Here is a 23493-nt window from a genome sequence, read left to right on the forward strand (position 1 = left end):
TACATAGTCTTTACTCTTCTATTTCTATATTCTTACTGACAGCAGCACAGCTTCCTTTCAGTGAATTAAAACTGTCAGATTGATTCCTGCTTTTAAAGACCCACGTAGTCTGTTTTGATTTTTTTTTTTTTGAAAAGGTTATGTGTATGGTCTAATGGAGTGATAATGTATAGACCATACAAAAATCTCTAGAAAATGTCTGTATAATGTATAAAATTATATAATATAATTACATAAAATTACATTTACAGAAAACATAAAATCTAATATAAGTTTCTTATAAAGGCTTATATTCTATTTTCAGTAATGCTGGTATTTAATTTTTAGTAGGTGCACTGAGCGTTGTGTATTTGTCATACTACACAGGAACTCTGATAAGGGAGTGGAGATCGCCTACCTGGGCACAAGGACCGGCCTGTCCAGAATTAACCTGTTTGTTGTGCCTGACGAGCTTACCAACCAGTAAGTGTGCTGAGTGTGTGTATACTGTATGTGTGTGTATGTAAGCACAAGTGTGTGTGAACACGTGCTGCATGTGCCCCACTATTTCTGGTTCTATTGTGCATATATTGTGTTGTGTGTGCATCTTCTGTATCATCACCTCTGTGTCCTGTCTGCTTCAAGAGACTTCCTGACAGCTGAAGACAAAGAGGGGGTGTTCAACGCCGATCACTTTCCCCTGTGGTACAAGAGAGCGGCAGAACAGGTTCCCGGTACCTTCGTTTACTCTCTGCCCTTCAACACAGGTCTGTAAAACTCTCACGAGAAAGATTCTGTTTGCGTGGTTATCATGTTACTTCAATTTTTAACAAGATGGCAAACCGATACTCTAGCCCTAACCCTAACCCACAAAGTCAAAGGGCTCACAGTGGTTTGGGTTGAAGAGAAGTCAAGTCAGCCTTTTTGCGCTATTACATGGCAGCCATGAAGGAGATAGTTTGATATAACTAAATTGATACTCACTGTGAGAATGGCGCCATCCAGTGTCTGAGCAGAAGTTCACTGAAAATGAAACTCTGGCAGGAGATTCGAGTGGGACACACACACTCGCACGCTATCGGGGGACTCATAAGAAGCTTACAGTTTGTCAAATGTACTTTTATTTAGTTCAGACATTTGCTGCCAGTTCTGCAAATGGAACGATATGCTGACATGTATTTGGACGACCTTTTTTTTTTTTTTCTTCTTTTTTTTCACCCCTTCTTTTCCTCTTTCACCCGAATTTGGTTGTTTTCTCTCGCCATGCATCTCTACCTCCCCTTCCTCTCTTATTAATTCTGGGCTGTGTTCTTGTGGACAGGACTGATTGCTGTGGGTTGAAATAGGATATGTTAGCAAGAGGTTCAGCCCTTTCCATAGTGACTTGGCCAGAACACACATTCAGACACGCGCACACATGCAAACACACACTCACAAAGAGACTCGCACACACACGGATGAATGCACGCTCAACACACACACACACACACACACACACACATAGGCACCTCACGCATATTCACTTAAACTACATCTCTAAGAAATGGTTTCTGCTCCAAAGGGAGAATGTGTTTTCATCTGTCCGCAGCCCCAGGCTTTCCATTAGAGCCAGCTAATACAAGTGATCTGAAAGCCTCTTATTTACTCTCTGGACTTGCCTTGGATGCACTCTTCCTCTCAGGACTGTGGCAGCTAACTTCAGCCATGGAATAGTACTGTGGTTTTTATGTTCAATGTTTCTCTCTTTTCCAATCACCCTGTGGTCAGTTCAGAGCTAACACAGGGAATTATTATATGAATGTGATATGAAGAGCGTGCGTGTGTGTGTGTGTGTGTGTGTGTGTGTGTGTGTGTGTGTGTGTGTGTGTGTGTGCGTGCATCCGTGCGTGTGTGTTTCAGGATCGGAGAACAAGAGTGTTGTACTGGCCAGCACTGCCATTCAGCTTCTGGATGAGAGGAAATCACCCATTGCTGCTGGTAAGAGGGGGCTCAGTGATTCTCTCTCTCACACACACACACACACACACACACACACACACACACACACACACACACACACACACACGCATGCACTCTTGCATTTACAAAGAGGGAGCAATGTCCTCTTCCTCACACTATTCATTATTCAGGCTTTTTTCTCTGGCCTAGCATTGGCTGTCCCTTCCTGTCTCCCTTGAGAACAGAACTGAGTTGAAACACAGATTGTCTCCATACTGACTGACTTTGTTGCTTTTGTGTTCATGCTTGTGTGTTTGTGTGTTTGTGTGCTTGTCCGTGTGTGTGCGTATGCTTGGGAGAAGGCGAGAGAGAGAGCAAGATAACAGGAATGTGCGCATCCCAGGGTATTTATGCCCAAATATATTAATAGAAACCAATTTCATAAACGCCTTTCGTGCATTCGGTTTTTGCCTCTGTGCTTATTTAAGGCACATTGTGGCCTAGAGGATTTCATTGTGGTGTGCCTCATCTCAAGTCCTGGTGACTCAGAAGACCCACAATGTCACGCCCATATAATGCAACTCGGTGCAATCAGCAAGATGATGGTATGAAGCGTGATCCTTCCTCGCTCTGCTAGCCGCGCTCGGGGCTAGGGAGGAGAGGAGCTGGAGCTGGAAGGAGGAAGAGGGGGAAAAAGAGGAGACAGAAATATAGAACCTTTGGTTTACAGTACTTATGGTGTTATCTTTGGGATGGTTGTGATATGACATCACTCGTTACCCACCTCTCCCCAAAGGCACGAGAGGCATAGGCAGCATCCGTATATTATGTAACACCCACTTAATACTGTCCATCTTCATTTTCAGTATAACTTGACCAGCGATTGTTATTTTTATGGAATTACTGCTTTGTTAATGTAAAGGAATAATAGGTAAGATAGAAGAAAAAAGATAAAGGAAGATGTTAAGAGCACATGGCACCAACAGTAATTACACAGTGCTCAATGGTCTTCAGTGAGATCCAGTGCATGCTTTCAAATACAGTGCATGTGGAGTAGTGCAATCCTATCTGCCACCCAGCGTACTGTATACACAGGGGGCTAATATGGAGCACATTTTTGTTCTTATATTAAAAAACACATTTGATGATTACGTATCTGAACTCCGCTGCCGACGGCGTATTGATAATCTCACAGATGAGAGCTAATCATGCCAGCCGAGGCAGCGAAGGAAATGTCTGAACAGGGGAGAGGACAAACAAAAGCGAGGAGAAACAGAACAAAATATTTTTTGGGGAATGGAATGATAAAATAAGAGAAGAAAAAAAAAAGGGGGCAGAGAAAGAGAAGATGATTTCACGGTGCCTGAATACGTTGACATGAAAGCAGTGCATTGTGGGTACGCTTGGCCTGGGGGAAACTACGGCGTGCTGGAGCAGAAGGACAGAGATGGCAGAGTCTGCGCAATGCCACACACACACACACACACACACACACACACACTCAGAGCATGCATCAGATTGCGAACAGAGCAGTACAAAAGCAGCCCACAGTTTACAGCAGCCCACAGTTTGTTTGACCATGTTGACCTGATCACTATTCTTTTATAATAGTATCTTTATCTCAAACCCTATTTAGCCGCAATCCAAATGACTAATCAGTAACACGGCTTCATGAAGAGCCTATTGTTAAAGTGGATAGTGATGTACAGCAATGATGATTATGCCTGTCAGACAGGAGTATGCCTGTAAAGATGATTTTACATAAGAGAGTCAGATGGGAGGGGAGATGGAGGCTAGAATGCAAATTTAGCGTGGGCCGGTTGGGGCCAGTTTTCACTGCCCTCCGCTCCACTGAGCTGTAGACTTGTGAATACGCTAATACACTAACTTAACAGGACAGGCCGATGACATCACGCACCCTGGGCACTGCAGACGTGTCTGAGTCACTGCGTTGCCGCGCGCGTGTGTGCCTACATACATGTGTGTGTGTATGTCAGTGTGTCTGTTTTGTGTGTGTGTGTGTGTGTGTGTGTCTGTGTTTGGGGTCACACCCAGAGCCACGTGCAGGAGCTGCGCTGTCAGAATGTGCACAGACTCATAGAAGTCAGGTCAGGCGTTCAGACCAAAGTAGGCATGATGAAGGGGTCTGAGATGTGTGTGTGTGTGTGTGTGTGTGTGTCTGTGCTGCGTATGTGCGTCCACACTACACTCACTACGCTGAAAATCACCTATGAACTCAAGTCATATATAGATAATAATATGCTTGTAATATACAGAATGAGCTACCTCTAGTTTCATCTGGGATCTGGGAGTGCATATCTTCTATTTAACATTTTTACATATGGCCTAGATAACAATTCATGACAGAGAACATTAGATTTAACCATCACCTGTTATTATATAATATCATAGCATTCACTTGCAATGGTGCCAGTAAACTACATCAGACAAAAAAAGAAGGTTGGATAAAATAAGCATTAAGCCGAGTATCTTTTCATAGATATCAAACATTATATAGTATATTCAAAGGGATCCCTCAAATGAAAAAAATAAATCATTAAAGTAATAATGCTGCAACATTTTCATATAAATAAATGTCCCAAACCCAAACTTCATCACCAGCAAATCCAGGGAAAAAGCCGTCAAAGTACTGGCCACACTGTGGAAAAGTGCAGTGGAAAAACACTCCAGCAGTGACCGCTTATCACCATGTCACCAGGATCTTGACGATTACCACTTTGAGACTTAAAGTTACTTTCTCCATTCATCTTATCTGTTCACATGCCTGCTCACATTAATGGCCAGTATATATACAGTAATCAGAGCTTCAATATTCAGGTAAAATGATTCCCTGTATTATATAACACATGATAAAGAACATTGACTGCCATTATGTAATGGAGATTAACTCACTGACAGGACTCCACTGACCTCAAAAACTGTACATCTCACTAAATGTTAGTGTGTGTGATTGCGTCCGTGCAGCTGGAAGACTCATAGACTCGTAAACTCATAAAATCACAGAAAAACAAGAAGGCTGAGTCCGGGGTTTTGTTGTTGTTTTCATTTTAGTTTGTTTCGTTATTGCTTCATAGAATTGCCCATCTTCACTACATTAGTCAGAAAAATATCTAAGAAAACACCTATTTTCCCCTTCAAAACTATATCACATCATTAGGCACGGACTCTTATATTCTCTATAGATATGCGCACACACGTCTTCACACACACTGACACACACTCAAGCACACAAGACACACACTGGCACAGACGCGCTCTCTCTTTCATGTTCTCACGCACAAACGCATACTCACATACAAGATACAAACAAGTTAGTCAAACACTAACGATAGCAGCTGCCTACTATGAATTTTCCAAATTACTTCAAAATCAGACTCAATATAATGAACAACAGTCAAAAGACAAACCAAATTCTAAAATCCATATCTTTACAATACCAGAGGTTTACTATTACAGCTACAAACACACAATTATAAATATATAGCTATTTGTTTCCGTCTGGGATATGCATGTCTCAGATGAAATGGAATTGATATGTTTGATTTCTTTGGCCTGCCCCTGGAACCTGCATACAGTAGTGGGTACAGCTTTCTTCAGTGCATAGTCAAATACCTGTGGGATTTAGCTACCCAAGTCTCAGAAAAAGGTGAGCAAACACACACACACACACACACACACACACACACACACTCATATGTTTCTCACAACCACACACAGAATCTCTCTCTCACAATTTTTTCTCACAAACACACGCGCCCGCAAACACACACGCCATCCAGTTTTGATGCCACAAAGACGCAGGTTAAAGGGTTGAGGTCCAGGTTCAAAGTTCAAGGTTCGTGTTATCGTCTCCTAGGCGATAGCGTTCTCCAGCGGTTCCTTCTCGTCCGCCGTGGTGTGATCCGCCCCCTGCGCTGCTGCCAGCTCCTCGGTCTTCTTCAGCTCCCGCTGGTACTTGGCCATGATGGCGGCGTAGGCGCAGCCGTACACCGCCGCCGCCAGCATCATCAGACAAACGATCCCGCACACTACGCCGGTGATGATCACCGTGGCGATGGCGTGGCGCAGGTTGACGGGCCGCGGCCTCTGCTTTGGTTCACACTCCGGTAGACTCCCTGCTCCCCCTCCTCCTCCTCCTCCCCCTCCTACCGCTCCTCCTCCACCTCCACCGCCGAACCCCTCCCCCATCGCCATGGGGATATGGAGGGCGTGGCTAGAAGGATGGGCGTGGTTCCCATGGGTGTGGCCTCGGAGTAGCCTCTCAGACTCCAGGTGGTGTATGTTGGCGAACAGGTAATTGTAGCTCGTGGTCATACAGGCGTGGAAGAGCTGGTAGGGGACTTTCTGGAGGTCTCTGTCCCTCATCTCCTCCGGCTGGGAGCACAGCACCTCGTCCACCACCCCACCTTGGGATCAGAGTGAGAGAGGGATGGTGAAAGAAAGAGAGAGGGCCAGGAAGGAATAGGGATTAATGGATCAGCCCATTTAAAATGTTGTGTCTTGTAAGCACATTACCTATACTGTAAATAGTCCATTGCCTTTTTGGCAGCTTGACTACAGTCATAATTACCAGAACAAAGCCATAGCTGAGCCTGAACCAGTCCATTACTTGAGAGCTGTTTATCAATCTAAGAGGTAATGGTTTGATTTAATGGGCAGTGTTGACAAGTGTGATATGATTAACACCTCAAATAGAGTCTCTGTTGGATCATTGGAGCTGAATGAGTTGAGTCTGTCAGAGAAAGCAAAGTTGGGACTTAATCAGCTGCCCTCTCCGTCCTGTAAATCTTTCTCATTATTCATGTTGACCCTGCTCTCTCACACACTTCCTCCCTGCCTCCCTGATTAACCAGTGGCATTCTATTAAGCATAGCGCCCTGAATCTAGGCACATTACTCACTTTTACACTCATTACAATTTCACTCTGTGTGACGAAAGCTATATCAGGATGCATGAAGCATGTGGAAGAGATTGGTTGTAGTATTATCTACTGCATGCTGCACCCAATGCAACATTGCATGTCAGATAATGTCCAAAACACAAGCTTGTTAGCTTGGGTTTGGCTGACAGTCTAACTGCTAATCACCCCTCTCTCTCTCTCTCTCTCTCTCTCTCTCTCTCTCTCTCTCTCTCTCACACACACACCTCTTGCTGTAGAGATCACCAGCATAGAGGCAGCATATCTAATATCACAATATTGTTGAGGAGATACCTATTGCTGTGTGACACTGTTTTGTTTGGTTTAGGATCAGTCAGTCAACCTATGAGAATAATACACCGATAATACAGACATATTGAATTGACCAATAGGTGTCTGACATGCCTACGGTCACCTCCCACCCTCAACACATTACTTATGAATAGTCACAACAACCCACCCCAACACCTATGCACCCACAGCCACAGACGCCCCCCCTACACACAAAGCCCTCTTTACTAATTGGACAGACCTTTTAGCCTGGTCTAATCCCTGATGTGTCAATCTCTCCAGGGAAAAAGTATTACAGTTTTATACCACATATTTCCATTATGGGGCTTTTTGGCTGACTTTGGTTGAGTTTTTTTCAGCCCTCAAAAGAGGCCGTCCACTAGTTGTGTAAGCTGGTCATTTTGAAAAAGCTGTTTGTACCGTTATAGTTTTAGGAAACTTGTTTGTGTTATACGTTTTGAAGGTCAGCATTACCATAATAATAAAATCAGCTTAAAGGCATTTCCCAGCCACTGCCTCTAGTCACCAGTGGTCTAACCTTTGAAGAGATAGGTCTCCAGCCAGAGTTTGAGGCCTATGAGCTGGCAGTCACATCTCCAGGGGTTGCCTCGTAGTGTGAGGCTGTCCAGGCGGCTCAGGGCCTCCAACAGGGAGCGGTCCAGTCGCGTTAGCCTGTTGTGGGCTAGACCCAGGTGGCTTAGGTTCCTCAGGCTGTCCCCCATTGCTCCAGGCAAGCCCCACAGGCTGGGGAAAGGACATGGCAAGGAAACCAGATGAGATTGAATGGGTTAGATGTCATCAAATTTATGTACTGTAATTTGACACAGGCTGCATAACAGAAATGTATCCGTTCCAGTTGCTTTACCTGTTGTGTGAGAGGTCAAGGTGCGAGAGCGAGCGGATAGGTCCAAGCAGCCGCTTGTCAAGCTCTCTCAGGCCGTTACTGGCCAGGCTGAGGCGTTGTAGAGTCCTCAGACCCAGCAGAGCGGACGGTGAAATGGATGTTATAGAGTTATTCGATAGATCAAGAATGCGGACAAGGGGTACATCCCGGAAAGCCATGGACCCCAGTCCTCGGATACGGTTGTCTTGGAGATAGAGTTCTTGGGTGTCTGGGTGCAGTCGTCGGGGGATGTCATACAGGCCCCGCCCTCGACAGTCCACCACTTTGGTGTTGCTGTTGCAGGCACACTCCTTTGGGCAGGTGTGGGACGGAGAGAGGAGGAGGGAGAGGAGGACACACACCAATACCACTGTGGAAAGACAGAAGGACATATATTGAGTTAAGCTCTGCATTGGACAAGTTGCTTTTTAACATACATCCAAATGTCTAAAAGTGGCCGCTTAACAGGAATTTTCATATATTTTGAAACTGTAAAAGTTTTGTATAATTTATAATTTTTTTCCACTTTTATTATCCTGGTAAGGTTGACTAAACATGTAATCTCTTTCAGATATACCCTGCTCCACATTTATATAATTACATACATTCACACTGCCCAGTAGAACCACAGTCTTCTACTGTTTGCCACAAACAGCTTCACTGAAGCAAATAAGTGCCTCAATCAATGGAACTTTGACAGTAGTATTTCGGGAGAGGAGAGGATTTCTCAGACTTTTCCAGATTTTCCTGGCCAGATTTTAACAGATGACCTTCCAGTCACAAGCCTGCTTCTCTAACTTCTAGGTGACTGTTGCCTTAACACTGTCTGTAAAACAGATCTGTATTTTGAGTTATGATGGGCTAAGAACATTCCATAAACCTTTATATGATTAAGCCAAGTTCTTAAAAAAAATACCCAAATATAGGTGGTCTAATAAATACCAAGATTCTATCTTCAAGAAAAGAATGCAGTTCACTTTATTGCTCAGTTTGAATCAGTATTGTATTTCTTTGTCTGAAAAATAAGAAGGTACAGTGGGTTGATTTTTGAATTACCGCGATCGTTTTCCCCTGCCAACCACCACCCCTCCACCCCTCCTCGACATTAAGGCCCTAGGGGACATCACCAAGGCCTTACAACCCCTCCCCCACTCTCTACCCACACACACACACATCCATACACAGCAGATATTGGGTGTCTGATTCCCTTTGAGATAACTTCACATGTCCATTCCTTCTGGAGCATTACAGCAGTATTTATAGCATTGGCTGGACTAGCTTGAGGCTCAACGAGACGAAGCTCAGATCCAAGCCTGGGAATGTAGCTATAGCTCACAGTGTAATGTTTCGCTTATAGATCTTGAGCAGATAGAAAGGGCACTTAATGCTGTACCGTAGTAATCTCCATTGGCACAACAGCTAAGCAGACAGTTTTTCATAATGTTTTCTCAAATGGGCATTACTTAATTTTCTCGGGTATCAGAGAATAAGCGTTAACACATCTCACACTGGAATATTCAGCTAAATGCCTTTCTCATGGTAAAGAATCCGTTCTGAGTCTCATATATCAACCTGATGCTCATTTCCACAATGATAGTAGCAAATGTTGCGGCTGCCATCTTAACAGCAGCAACCAAATAACCATCGAAGAATGTTGATTTGAATGGAACAATCCATTCTAGCTTCTCCAATTCTGTGGTCACACTACACTTCATCTCACTGCCATTTAGCATTCAGCAGTTCACCAGCAGTATCACTGGAAGAAAAATACTGAAGCCGTTGCCCCTCCCCCAACCCCCACTGCCCTTCTTGGAATACACATACTATCTAGAGTGATCGACTATCACAGTGTTATTTCAAATTTTATGCGTGTAATTGTTGTGTTGTCTTTGCCTGGCTGCTGGGGTCCTTGCAGTAGACTGTGGTTTACATGTTTGGAAACACCAGACACAGGTGTATCTCAGGTGTTAGTTTGGTAGGCTCTAGTCAATGTCGCTGTTATGATATTGCGATCTGTTGCTTGCTTAAAAAATAAGCTTCTGAGCGTGGCTGGATAGAGATTTAGCGCGCTGTAGTGCAAAGCCATGTGTTAATCACATCCTTGTTAGTGAAATGAGGGTGTACACGCGAGCATGCATGCCATTGCGCAAACACAGGAACGCATGCATGCACACAAGTGCACACGTGTATGTGCAACAAACACACAAGCACACACACATACACACACACAGAGATACATACACAAACACAGACACGTATACACACACACAGACACACACACACACATACTCACACACAAACAGAGCATCAGCTCAGTGGAGCGTTGTAACAGCAGCTCTAGAATGAGGTCAACACAGGAGAATGGCTCTTTGCTCTGATGTGTTCTTCCAGCCCAAAGTGCATGTAGAGAAACTTATAATGACATGCACACATAACCCACAGCAGCAAGCACGGCTTTAAATGAGCTCAGTACAAATTTCCGTACCAATTTGCAAGAGGGAAAACTCAGAGGTAATGCTAATGTACAAGTATGAATAAAAGAGTACTGAATGTAATGCTGATGTGTGAACTGCAGTGTGTTGCCACATCTAACTGTTGCAACTGCTAGTTCTGTAACGGTTGTGAGCATGGCACAGTCACTGCTGATACGTTATGATCCCTCAGCTATGTCAACACAACATACTAGGCTCAGCAGCCTGTAGTAGCCCCTACACACACGCACACACTCATACACACACACACAAGTAAATTCATGTTGACACTCCCCAGTGATGGAGCTCCTACCTCTCATGTCTGCCAGTCGTCCCCAGCTCTGCTGAGCCTCTCCTGGGCTAACCACAGCTGGGATTTGGTCTTCTTTTAGCTCCCTTTTTGGTGTCTAGTCAATGTCGTTGGCTGATGATCCATTAGCCATCGATTTGGGGTAGATTTGCTGTCCTGGCTCTTGTCTGCGGCGGTTGATATGGTCAAGAGGTGGATGACGGAGAGGCGGAGATCAGCAGCAGAGCCCTGCGATGCCCTCAGGACCCCCAGCCCTGCCTGTGTGGGTATGAAACCCCATCAGAGCGGCGAGATCAGAGCACAGAGCCCACTGCCAGCCAGCAAGCCAGCCAGTCTGGGAATAACAACACTGGAGTTAGAGAGATCTGCCTCTCTCTCTCTCTCTCTCTCTCTCTCTCTCTCTCTCTCTCTCTCTCTCTCTCTCTCTCTCTCTCTCTCTCTCTCTCGCTGTTGCTCTTTCTCTGTCTCTCTCTCTATGTCTTCCTCATCCTTCTCTCTTTGCTCTTTTTTTTCCCTTTTGGTTTCCTATTTCCCTCACTTGTTCAGTACCTTGATTTTATTTATCCGCTCTGCTTCTCATCACACAATCTCTCTATCTATTTCTCTATCTCTATTTATTTCTCTCTCTCTCTCTCTCTCTCTCTCTCTCTCTCTCTCTCTCTCTCTCTCTCTCTCTCTCTCTCTCTCTCTCTCTCTCTCCCCCCAGTAGAGCTTGTATTGGTGAGTGTGACGGTGTGCCATCTCCCAGTGGACAGCTGTGCCTCTTATATCACAACACACACACACACACACACACACACACACACACACACACACACTGACAAAACAGGACATTCACGTTATCTCCTATTAATCTGGCAGAGGTTAACAAGACAAAATTAGATCTGGATTGTGGTGTCTCCACGCAAACACACACACACTTCAACACACAGTTAACACAGTTGGAGGATGCCCGCTGCCGTGCCATATTCTGATGATATTATGCATGAGCCGCGGGCACAAGGGCTGGCAGAACACGCCCCCAGCATGGCAACGCAGCACACGCGAGCGCACACATGCGCACACACACACGCACAAACGCACACAGCAGGATATTAAGCTGTTGCGATAGATGTACATTGGATTTTCTTGCATGTAAAAGGATTGACTGAAGCTCATATGAGCATGGGTAGCTCAAAGGAGAGGCAAAAAACAGAGAGAGGGAGAGATTAATGATAGAATCATTTTTAATGATGAACATGATTAAACTCCCAAGCTGACCTCCTCTCCTCTTTCTCCTCCCTGTTTTATACCCTCCTGTCCATCCATATTCTCATCCATTCATTCGATGTGGAGCTTGACAACTATTCTGATGCCATCATATAAAAATATAAGCTTTTTATATAACCAGCTTACAATTAGTTAATTTATTTCTATAGATGCACGAGGATAACAGTCAGCTCTGAGAAAGTAAATGTACACACTAAGACACACTGAGAAGCATACAGTACATGCATGTATAGGGACATGCACGCACGCACACAACACATACACACACACCGACACACACATGTGCAATCATGCACACGTACACACAGGCATCAAATGTGTGATGACACCCTTGTATTTGCTAAAAGCCCACATGGTTGATGTGTACAGACAGCCTGCTGTGTTTGTGTTGCAATGTCGAGAAATGTTAGGCATCAAGTTTTTAAAAAAAAACACACAATTAGGCCCTACTGTTCCTCCTCTGACTAGAATGCCATATAGGAGATTAGCACCATCTGACTCATACACACACCTTCTGTGACCCATTTAACACATGTGGCATTAAGGCCTTAAAGGCGAACTGGAAAGATGCTTCACATGATTCGCATATGATCATGTGTATCAAATCTTAAGGTTCACTGAGCGAGTTATTCAAGATTTTGCCAACACAGATTTCCTTTTTTAAATATTTTGCAATTGCAGTTTTGCAGCGGTTAAAGTATTATCTGAATGTTAGATCTGGATCTCTAACAATCAGACAAGCCTCAATTTTGTCTCAACAAAGACACACAGGAAGGTCACTGGAGCCGAAGTCTGTTGTAGACTTTTGGCATCCTTAGCCACAACCTCCTGTGTGCGCTGCTCTGCTCATCCTCTGAATGTCGCTCGGCATCTCGCGTGTGTCCTCTGACATGATGCGCCCCTGCGCTGTGCTCAACTGTGGAGCTATGCTGCCGGACAAATGCACCACCGCATTTGCAAATCACTACATCTCTCTGACAGCTGTGTGTATGTTTGTGACGCTTGTATGTGTGTTTGTTTGTGTGTGTGTGTGTGCGGGTGTGTGTTTGTGTGCGTTGTGTTGGTCCTAGAGCTCTTTTCGCTGTCACTGGGATGTGAATCGGTGCATACATGCGCTCAAACAAAGAGAAGCACACACACACACACACACACACATATATATGCACTCATGCTTGCCCTTGCCTGTCCATGTGGCTATGTATATGTGCCCACACAAACACACATGTGCACACATACTTGATGGACTTACACATTTAGACAATCCTTATTAGAATCCCAAATATGTGTAGGCTTTAAACCAGGTTGTCATCTCTCCCTGCCTGGGATTGCGCTGACAGGGGATTGGTGATGAGGTGGATTTGGAGTGGATTTTACGTCTCTTCATCTTTGGACTCATAAAGCCAGCTCAGCGTATAAATACCCCCAAGTTCTTAAACCAAACCCAGGGAAATTAAATGTTGCCTCATAGTGCAGAAAATGCCAGAGCATTAGTGAGAGATGAGGAATGAGAAAAAGAGTGGATATGGACAGATTCAGGCCCCTGTCTTTTTTGTTCTGAGAGCAGTGCCAGGTAGCAGCCGCAATTGTGCCCTTTTACCCTTTAATACAATTCCACAGAGCAAAACCCCAAATTACTCGCATATTGGATTTCCATTTCCATTCATTATTTTCACTGAGAGGTACACTGCTTACTGAACATGCATAGGATGATGCATCCGAGACTGTGTTTGATAGTGTGTTTTAACCATTTGAAACCTGCACATAGATGGACTATTTTACTTTTCAGAATAGTGGTGTTTTCAAATTAACTGACTGTATGTTTCACAATGTACGATTTGATCTCCTTTTCTTTTTGCCCCTCAGTCACTATTTTCTTATTTGTTATAGATTATACAGAGTAGATCAACCTGAATCTCTGTTAGCTTAATGCCTCAGGTTTTCTCTGGTTTTATATGTGTGTTTCCGTTGTTGTTGCCCAGCATCTTAAATTAGCCTCTCCTCTTGGGTTTTCCATGTGGGTGTAGAACTGGCGGGCTGCTGAAAGGACCTGGCAATGCTTATGACGGGATAATCTGCACCTGTTCCTCTGGGCTAGGGCTAAAACAGGCCACAGCAGCACCCCACTGCACTACGACAATCACACAAACACACAGGCACACTAAGCTAGAGCAGTAGAATATTTCTCACCGATAATATTCCATTAACAGGCTGCATCCAGTGCTATCCAGCTATTTATTTTTGGTCCCATCTGCATGGACACTCACTGCATCTCTCATAGTAACTCACTACTGCATATTTCTATGTACAATATCACACAACACAGATCCGCAGGAGTCCGTCTTCACTGGAACACTGCATGTGGGGGCTGTGCTCTGTTTTGCTCTGTCAGAGCATTTCAGCATCCACGCCTCCAGATTCATTTCAGTTAGAAATCACTGAAACCTGAACTGCATGTGATTGGTTCATTGGTTTGTTACTGAAACTATTCAGAACCCTGTCCTGTGGTGTAAAGTACAACTGGACGTGTTCAGGCCTGTTGGGTTTTTGAAGGCCGATACTGATATTTTTGGATTGAAATTTGACCGTGTTCATACCGAGAAATTCAAAAAATGTACAAGGATTCAGTATTTCCCTAAGAATGTTATTCTTGGCATGGTGGAAAAGCCTCTGAAACAGCATCTAGACCATTGGACGCTTATTGTTACCCAGGATAATAATAATACAATTACTACTAATATTACTACTACTATTACTATTACTACTACTACTAATAAAACATATTAATGCATTCTTGTGCAGAATCCAATCAAAATGTCACTCTGTTTTGGTTAATGGCTTCCCATAGACAACCAGTGTCATATGGATTAATTATACATTAAATACATGATCAAATATAAATATAAATAAAAAATATAAATATAAATCATCACCATCATATCGGAGATGGACAACTGGCTATCCAATATTTAAATAAAGGCCAGTATTAGCCTGATAAATTATGTCGACAAATGGATATATCGGCCAACCGATATATCCGTCTAACCCTTTGAAGTCCCAACTGTTAAACCCATACAAATGGCATGTGTTCTCTTCCATTTACTTTACTACCTGCGGCTGCTCTGCAGTCAAATGGGGCTCTAAATCTCTCCTCTGCTCCTGCGGCGCATGGAAAGACTTACAGACCCCTAAACATGGCAAACCCCCGCTGAGAGAAAGCTAGGGCGCTCTGAGTCTGCGGAGTAGCAGGGGGCAGTGGGAGTGGAGGAAGTGGAGGAGGAGAAAAGGGAAGTAAACGGCCGTGTGGAACGTGTCAATCTTTCCTCAATCAACTCTGAAAAAGCTGACACATTCAATGTCGGAGACCTGTTTTTTTCCAAGCATGGAATTCTGGTCAGATCTGTGTGTTTAGGGACCCGCTGTGTCGAGGCTTATGGAAGTGAGAGCGGCTCTGTATCCCAGCTCAGGAAAGGCCTGTCGGGATAAGAACAGGGAGGCAGACTGAGGAATGGGATGGATTTCATGTGGGCACAGCGAGAGAGGCCTGGTCTAGAGTCATGTGTGAAACTGCATTTTCAGTGTGGTTCAGAGACAGGCACGCACATGTGTCCAAACAGTACAGCATTACACACACCCGCACTCGCACACACACAGACACAGACACACTCTTACCCCTCCGGAAATATAGGCTGACACATGTATCATGCGGGCTATAGTTGCCTTCTTGTTAATGTGGCCCATTTTGTCAATGACAGAGTTCAGTAGGGACGTTTGCTAAGATGGGAATGTTTGTGCGTCTTCTCCCTCTGTTGTGGTTGGTCTGAGATGCTGTGTGTGTGTGTTAATAATCTCTCTTTTGCCTATAGGATGACTCCCGTTGTGACACAGCTGTCATATAAGATCACAGTACAAGACTTGCACATACACACACAAAGCACACACATGTCCAGTTGTTATGTCTCAGTGGCTGTGCTGTCTCTTCTCTAGCTGTGGGCATCCAGATGAAGCTCGAGTTCTTTCAGAAGAAATTCTGGACAGCCAGCAGACAGGTACGCACGCACAAACATACTGTATGTGTACATGCACACGTACACACTCCACATTCAGTACATACACACTCGCACACACAAACTTACACATAGTAACTCAAACACCAAGAGTGTCTGCCAATAACTGTTTAAAATTACTTTAAAAATCAAACTGTGAGGAAAGCCAAAGGAAAAAACACATTTTTATATACACTATATTACCATACGTTCACAGGTTCACACACTTTCTCAGTGTTTTATGGCATTTTTCTACTTGAATTAAAAATTGACATGTCCCTCCTGAATAAGTTTCAAGGACCCATTTAAAATATATTGTCAAATAAAAAGCATGGACATTAATCTGTTTTATTTAATATCTTAAAAAATAAGTTAGGGATAGGCATAGGAATGATTTTGTAAGATAGAGAAGGTTTTCAGCTATGACAGTAAGGATCTACATACTAGACCAGACAGCCTAATTGTTTACCATCACACCCAGATGTACTCTGTATTCTTACTTTTGTCTTACAGTGTGCAGCCCTGGATGGGAAATGCTCCATAAGCTGTGACGAAGAGGTCGGTCTGCCTTCTTTTCCTTCATCAACCCTCTCTGTTTCTATCACCTCTACTTCTTCTTTCTGCTTTAACACATTTCTTCTGCTCAACAGAACATCAACTGCTACCTCATCGACAACAATGGCTTTATTCTGGTAGCAGAAGACTACACTCTGGTGAGACACACACACACACACACACACACACACACACACACACACACACACAGAACCAGACTTGTCAAGACCAGTAAAAAGAGTCAGATAATAGTCTGCTGTAAAGTAGTCGTATATACATTAAAGACATTTATTTTAGTTCCCTCTGCAAGCCCCGCAAATGTCTCAGTGAGTTGTAATTCAGGTGTTATTTTAACACAAGAGGCTCCATGAGGTCATTTTTTACCTCTCTCACATTTTACAATGCTTATATGTTTCACAAAAAACTATCAGGCTCTCTGTCCATGAATTTCCCCAGAAGGTGTGTTATTTATCACCTTATGCGTTAAGAAGGTTAAGACTGTTCCAGTCTCACCTCCCCAGCCCTCCAGGTGATGCTGTGCACAGTAACGTATTTGAAGATGAATGTAATACATTGCTGGATATTACGTAAGGGTTGTACCCTATTTGTAATTATATTGACTAACAATGCAATCCTCTGCAATAATCACTATTAATGTAATAACTATAGCGACTTTAATGACTTCAGTGATTACATTATTAGTCAATATCATTATTACATCATGACTTAAACATATGTTACACCTCCAGTGAAGTAATAATCACCAATTAATATACTAATGTGATATTCGACTATTCTATTATTTGATTATTATTATCCAACAGGTTTTATTACGTTTTCAACCCATTAAGAGGGACATTTTTGTTACATTTTGACAAGTCAAATAATTCAACAGTTATTGTATTATCAGTTATCACAAGGCTGTGTGCAGCTTCAGATGCAGCCTAATTGGGAGTATGATGATTTAACAAATATAAGTGGTGATTAAATAATGGCAAACATGATTTCTATGTGTTGCTAAAAATTAATGAATTTTCACTGCTGCATAAAATTGGGTATTTCCCCCTACAGTCAAACAAAGCCTAATTGTTGATAAAACTGATAACTTGAGTGATTAGTTTGTGATATCATCTATTTTGGACATTATTTTTGTAATTGCATGATAACTTGCAATATTAAGTGTCTTAGTGGTGCAAGGTAAAAATGACAGTTGTGGTGCTTCAGGGTTAAATCAGGTGTGAGCCAAAATATGAGTCTGACTGTGAGTTCGGGTGTCAGTTTTGATAGGAGTCTTGGTGCGAGTCCCAGTGTTTATACGCATAAAAAAAATCTATAAATAGTAGCACTGATCTAGGATCCCTGGTGAGGTTACAAGAACTTCTCCATGACATAAACAACCAGTTCATCTCAGGTCAGCATTGTTCCATACACAGAGGCCAATGTGTTAGTCCAAGTATAAATCAAAGAGTTAGTTTTAGTATGAGGTCATGGGTTAAGTCAGGGTTAAGTGTATGCATGAGTGTACATGAGTGGTTGTGAATCTGAGAGTGTGTCCAGATGTGAGTCCTTTTTGTGCTCTCCATTTGAGTCAGTGTGAGTCTAGGTAAATGTTCATGTGGTCCAGGGCTCTGCTTAAATTTTAATCCGCAGTGCATGTTTATCTTTCAGTAGCCCTGTTTGGTTTTCCCCTTATGTAAGCATTTTTTTCTGCATCTCTCGGATGATCTTATTGTTGTCTAGACTGCTCTCAAGGAGATGTGGCGCTGGCCCTAGCATATACCCTCTGCTTAGCTGTCACCAGACATGCTGTCACTCTGACTTTGGCTCATCTAGAGCCCATTCCCCTGGCTCTATCCTCTCTGCCCTTCTCTCTCGCTCATGTTCTTTTCATTTGTCTCTCACTTTCTGGCTCTTATCCTCTTTTCTCACTCTCTCTCTCTCTCTCTCTCTCTACCTCTCTCTCCCTCTCTCTCATTTGGACTGTCTTTAATCTTTTAATGAATTGTCCTAGGCAGGTTCCCAGTGGACTTTTATAAGGCCTTCTGGGACATTATGGGCCAGAACTTGTACTGTGTTTGTGTGAATATGTGGAGGTAGGAGAGCTCCCCCTCAGCTGCCAGTGAGCAGTACCTTCCCTCTTGCCCTAGAAGGGGACTTGTGTTACTTGCACTTGCCTGGAACCTCATTGATTGACAATTTGTTGCTGATACTCTGTAATCTGGACTTTGGTGCCATCTCTCTGGATCAGCACTCTGTAAAGGTAAACATGGTTCACACTGTAAAAGGCCTGCTGTCAGGGTTGGGATATGGCCACCATTTTATTTCTTTAGCCAAAATGTTGTATAATGAAACTGATCTACCAGGCTGTCTAGTTTCAGTCCAGCTCTACATCTTGGCCGTAGAGCCACAGCTGTGCAGGAGGAAGTTGCAGGGGAAAGGTGCAGCTGAGGCAGGATTAAGCTGGACAGTTTTTCTATCTGCCTATGCAGATGACCTGACTGTCCTAGTTGGGGATGAACAGTACATAGGATAAGTGGAGAACTGCCTTAGGACCTATATGATGGCCTCTTCTTCCAGGGCCAACTGGGGGAAGGCTGAGGCTCTGCAGTGAGGGATTAAAGGAGGGGTTCTCCTCCACGGCTCCACAGTGGTCTCCAGTGGCGACACATGACTCAAACTGCAGGGATTTACCTGTCTGAGGGCCTGATGCCTGCTGAGGCATACACATGTGGAGAGTGTGGCACCTGGTCTCTGGGTATGAGAGGAACATCTAATCCATAACCCAGTGTTTCCTCTCAGCGTTCTGTCACCCTAAGCCAGCACCTTATGAGCAAGCTGCAACATCTGCTATCTCCTGTCAGGAGAGCCTGGAAACCCAAGGAAACAGACAGGACTGCTGCTGCAGGGCTTCATCAGGGAAGTGCTGGGTTTTCTGCCAGATGCCGGGAGGGGCTGCCTGGTGATGCCACCGAGGGGGGGAAGGTCGCTGAGGGTATCAGCTGAAACTTTTTGTTTCAACAATTTGGGCAGGCAGGCGGTAAGGCCTGGTATGCAGTATGTGTTAAGGTCAGGAATCTCAGGGTCTTGAAGGACACTAATGAGCACCAATGGCAAGAGGTATTGGGTGATGAGGGTACTGCAGGGTTTAGGTGGCGAGTCCCATGGAACCTTCCACTTCCTATGAGGTCAGGGGACTTGCAGTAGAAAATAGTATGGGACCCTGGCAAAAAAACGCTTCCTGGGTCGGCTGGATCCGGGGTTGAGAAATGCTTGTCCTTTCTGTGGAGTATAAGAAACTGTTGTCCATGTGTTTTTGCAATATCAACGGGTTGCACATTTTGAAGTTGTTCAGTGTCCTGTGTGACACGCTGGGGGGAACTCTCTGTGTGTGGAGCTTCATTCTTGGTCCTGTGTATATTGTTCGTAAAAAGGCAGTAAGTGTCTTGCTGAATTTTCTGTTTGGCCTATTTGGCTGACCCGCACGAATAAGGTGAGGGGATAGTCTCTGCACGCGTTAGGGTGGAGTACATGTATTTTTCGCTCAGGAATGATATTTCCTTTTTATGAATGTTTGGGGACTGCAGAACGCAATATGTATGGTGGGAGAAGACTGACTGTTTGTATCTAAATGTTGATTGTTTCTATGAGGGCTGCAGGCATTGTTGTTATTTTAGTTATGCTTTCTGTTTTCTTATGAGATGTTTCATTAAAGAACATCAAATCTCTCTCTCTGTCTCTATCTCTCTTTCTCTCTCTCTCTCTCTCTTTTTGTCTCAGACAGGGAAGTTTTTTGGAGAAGCAGAGGGAGCCGTAATGAATAAGCTGCTGCAGATGGGCTCCTTCAAGAGGTAAGTATTTCAAACTGCACGTGTGTGTGGGTGTATGCGTGTGTGCGCTTGTGCGTGCCCGCGTAAGTGCATGTATGAGTGCGTGCGTTCGTGTGTAACATCAGGCAGACAGGCAGGCCGCAGTATGAGAGCATGTCTCCCCTTGCGCTGACAGCTCTTAACTTGGCCAATCGTGTTGGGCTATTCAGCGCTGAACTATGACCCCGCGCTCAGTGGAGTTCTCCGTTAGGGGATTACTGCAAATCTTTTCCTGAAACGGAGGAATTAGGAGGAACTTGAAGTCACACACACACACACACACACACACACACATGTACACACACTCACGCACATACACTGCTTGTGCTGGGTCTTCTGGAAAATGCCAGGAGCATTGGGTGGTGACTTTCCGTGATTAATTTGGGAATTTAACCCAGGAGGATATCATTCCCGGTATTATAGAGCAGAAATGCAGATGGACAGGCATATACTGTAGTTTCCTTAAATATTCAGAGTTAAACTCTGGAATCTTACAGTACTTGACCCTAAATTTAGCCTTAACCCTTGCAACTTTGATAATACAACTGCAGCAGCATTTTACCCAGTGTTCACCAGTTACTAATGAGACCAGTCAGAACATGTGCCTTTGTGCTTTCAGGACGTGGGTAAGGAGACTTTTTCCTTGCTGTCTTAATGTAGAAAAATCATGGGTGACAAATCATCAAACAAGTAGACAACCACGCCTCTTTATCACAGGGATGAACCTCAAAAGCTGACAGCAAATGGTTTACAGTCCCACTCATAAAAACAAAGCGGCTTACAAGTGCTTTTACTGAATGATGAATGTCTGATGATGAAGGATTGGTTATATAGAGGACGACGTATGATAAATGAATAATAGGACTTACGTCGGTGAAGCATTGACATGATGAGTAATAGGGCTTCTAGATCTTAACACTAATGAATTCAGTATGATCAGTCTTAACCAAGTGCCATCTGTAGAGAATTAATGTGCTAAGTAGGGGCGCTGTTTTTCTCTCTCGATTAAAAAACATTAAAGAGGTTTCAGAGTCCATTGCTTAAAGTAGACATAAGCAAGCAGCTTGTATATATCTTTCAACATTAGAGGCTGTGGATGAAGACAAATTATTTCAGTTACTTTTGGATTATTTGTCTCCAAAAACAAGCAATAGAATAGGAAATGAATAAAAAATGTTGAAAGTGATGTTATGGACACGCTCACTCACCCACACACACACACAAACAGACACATACACACTCATGCACTAATGCACACGCACGAGCACACCCACACTCATACTCACACACAGATATTGCATCGGTCTAAGTTTGCTGCTAACACCATTATGTGGCTTGGCTTAGTGCTAATTGGTTCCTGGCGGTGTATTAGAGCTGTGTGTCATTGGTACTGTGACTGAGGGTGGAACATCGCCCAGGGCCGGGGATAGACTGGGCCCACTCAGACATCACACACATGCATGTGCACACGTTCACACACAGGGTATTGTCAAGTATATAGGAACATGTCCGCAGGCTATAGCCAAGAGTGGCCAGTGCAATATCTGGCCCAAACTCTGTGTGTGCATGTGCGTGTGTGTGTGCATGTGTGTGTGTGTGTGTGTGTGTGTGTGTTAGACAGCCCTTCAGTGACCTCAGTCAGACAGACCCAGACCTCACACCCTCAGGGTGGGCTAAGCCCCTAAAACCCCCAATATCCCCCCCAATATCCCCAAATCATCTACACACACACTCACCTTCCTACATCACTTTAAGGAACCTCTAAGGGAGAGGGATAGGGGAGCTCTCAGCTTTCAGTTGCTTTCCTTTTCCCACTCTTGTCATATCCATCCAATATATTATCCGTAGGTAAAGCAGCGGCTACAGTATAGCAGAGGTGGGATCTCTCCTTCCCCCTCCCACGCTGCAGTCCAAAAGGCCCCTCAGGCATGTAACAGTAGAGAGAATGTATGAACCCAAACCTGGCACTTTATCCTTAGCTATTTATTCCTGACATAAGCATTACTTGTGAAAAGTCAAGTCTACACAAACATTCTCTCCAGCTATGTCTCTATCCGTCTCTGTCTTCTCTTGTCTCTCTCTGTTTGTCTCTTTATCTCTGTCTCACTCTCTCTGTCCCCTCTTTCCCCTCCCTCCCTGTCTGTCTATCCAGGGTGACTCTGTATGACTACCAGGCCATATGCTGGATCTATTCAGAGAGCAGTGATAGTGGACACACACTGTTGGATGTGAGTACTGCATCTTGTCGCGCCGTTCAACCTCCTTGTTTACTCAAACGCCTTGAATGTCTTGATTTTGTGCAGCGCTACATTCTATGACTTATTGATTGTTTCATTAATATTGGGTTTGCGTGTTGTGCGTTATTAGTGTCTGATCAGTGTTTTTCCCTCTCCCTAGCCTTACTTTGCCTTCTTCTCAGCCGTGAAGTGGATCCTAACCGAGCTTGTCATGTAAGATTTGTGTGCATGCGCGAGTGTGTGTGTGTGTGTCTTATGTCTGTTTGTAATTGTATATACGCATGGCATGCATGTGCTTTTGAGGAGTCTTATGGTGGCCTCTGCTGTCAGATGAGGTTAGCTGTGTGTTTGTGCATATATATCAACTGTATGTTTGTTTATGAGTGCCTGCGCCATGTACGTCGACGTGATCATCAGTGATCATAAGCAGTAATGGCTACCTGATGTTTCCTGTAGCGTGGGTATTCCCATGATGCCATGTTGTGGTTGCGGAGTCTTCCTGGGTGGTCTGTTGTCGCCACAGTGCATCATGGGGGGATTGAGTTGTCTATGCTAATTTTACCCTCTGTCACAGTACGGACGATTTTATGTCTCTCAAATATTAATTAGTTTTGGTCTAAGTCTTTCATTTTCCATCAATGTTGCATTTGAGCTGTCTCAGAAAAAAAAGATGAATGATCGCATATGTTCATGACACAGACATCCTATTTTG

The 23493-nt window shown here is 44.0% G+C and overlaps 2 protein-coding genes across 2 annotated transcripts in view; one reads left to right on the forward strand and one right to left on the reverse strand.

Annotated features, from left to right (window-relative positions):
* cacna2d3a (calcium channel, voltage-dependent, alpha 2/delta subunit 3a) overlaps positions 1 to 23493 on the forward strand; it is a 108381-nt gene that overhangs the window by 74774 nt on the left and 10114 nt on the right. Inside the window, exons 24-32 of the mRNA XM_078288329.1 lie at positions 367 to 462; positions 625 to 746; positions 1879 to 1956; positions 16065 to 16126; positions 16637 to 16681; positions 16774 to 16836; positions 20456 to 20526; positions 22697 to 22772; positions 22942 to 22994. Coding sequence (XP_078144455.1) covers positions 367 to 462; positions 625 to 746; positions 1879 to 1956; positions 16065 to 16126; positions 16637 to 16681; positions 16774 to 16836; positions 20456 to 20526; positions 22697 to 22772; positions 22942 to 22994 — 666 coding nt within the window. The remainder of the gene's footprint in view (positions 1 to 366; positions 463 to 624; positions 747 to 1878; positions 1957 to 16064; positions 16127 to 16636; positions 16682 to 16773; positions 16837 to 20455; positions 20527 to 22696; positions 22773 to 22941; positions 22995 to 23493) is intronic.
* On the reverse strand, positions 5732 to 10870 carry lrtm1 (leucine rich repeat transmembrane protein 1). Its single transcript, XM_071905326.2, has 4 exons — positions 10815 to 10870; positions 8013 to 8400; positions 7686 to 7891; positions 5732 to 6344 (listed from the first exon to the last, which is right to left on the reverse strand). Exons 1-4 carry the CDS (start codon positions 10819 to 10821, stop codon positions 5791 to 5793), a joined length of 1155 nt encoding a protein of 384 aa, XP_071761427.1. The 5' UTR covers positions 10822 to 10870; the 3' UTR covers positions 5732 to 5790.

Source organism: Centroberyx gerrardi, chromosome 14 (genome assembly GCF_048128805.1).
Source record: "Centroberyx gerrardi isolate f3 chromosome 14, fCenGer3.hap1.cur.20231027, whole genome shotgun sequence".
Lineage (NCBI taxonomy): Eukaryota > Metazoa > Chordata > Actinopteri > Beryciformes > Berycidae > Centroberyx > Centroberyx gerrardi.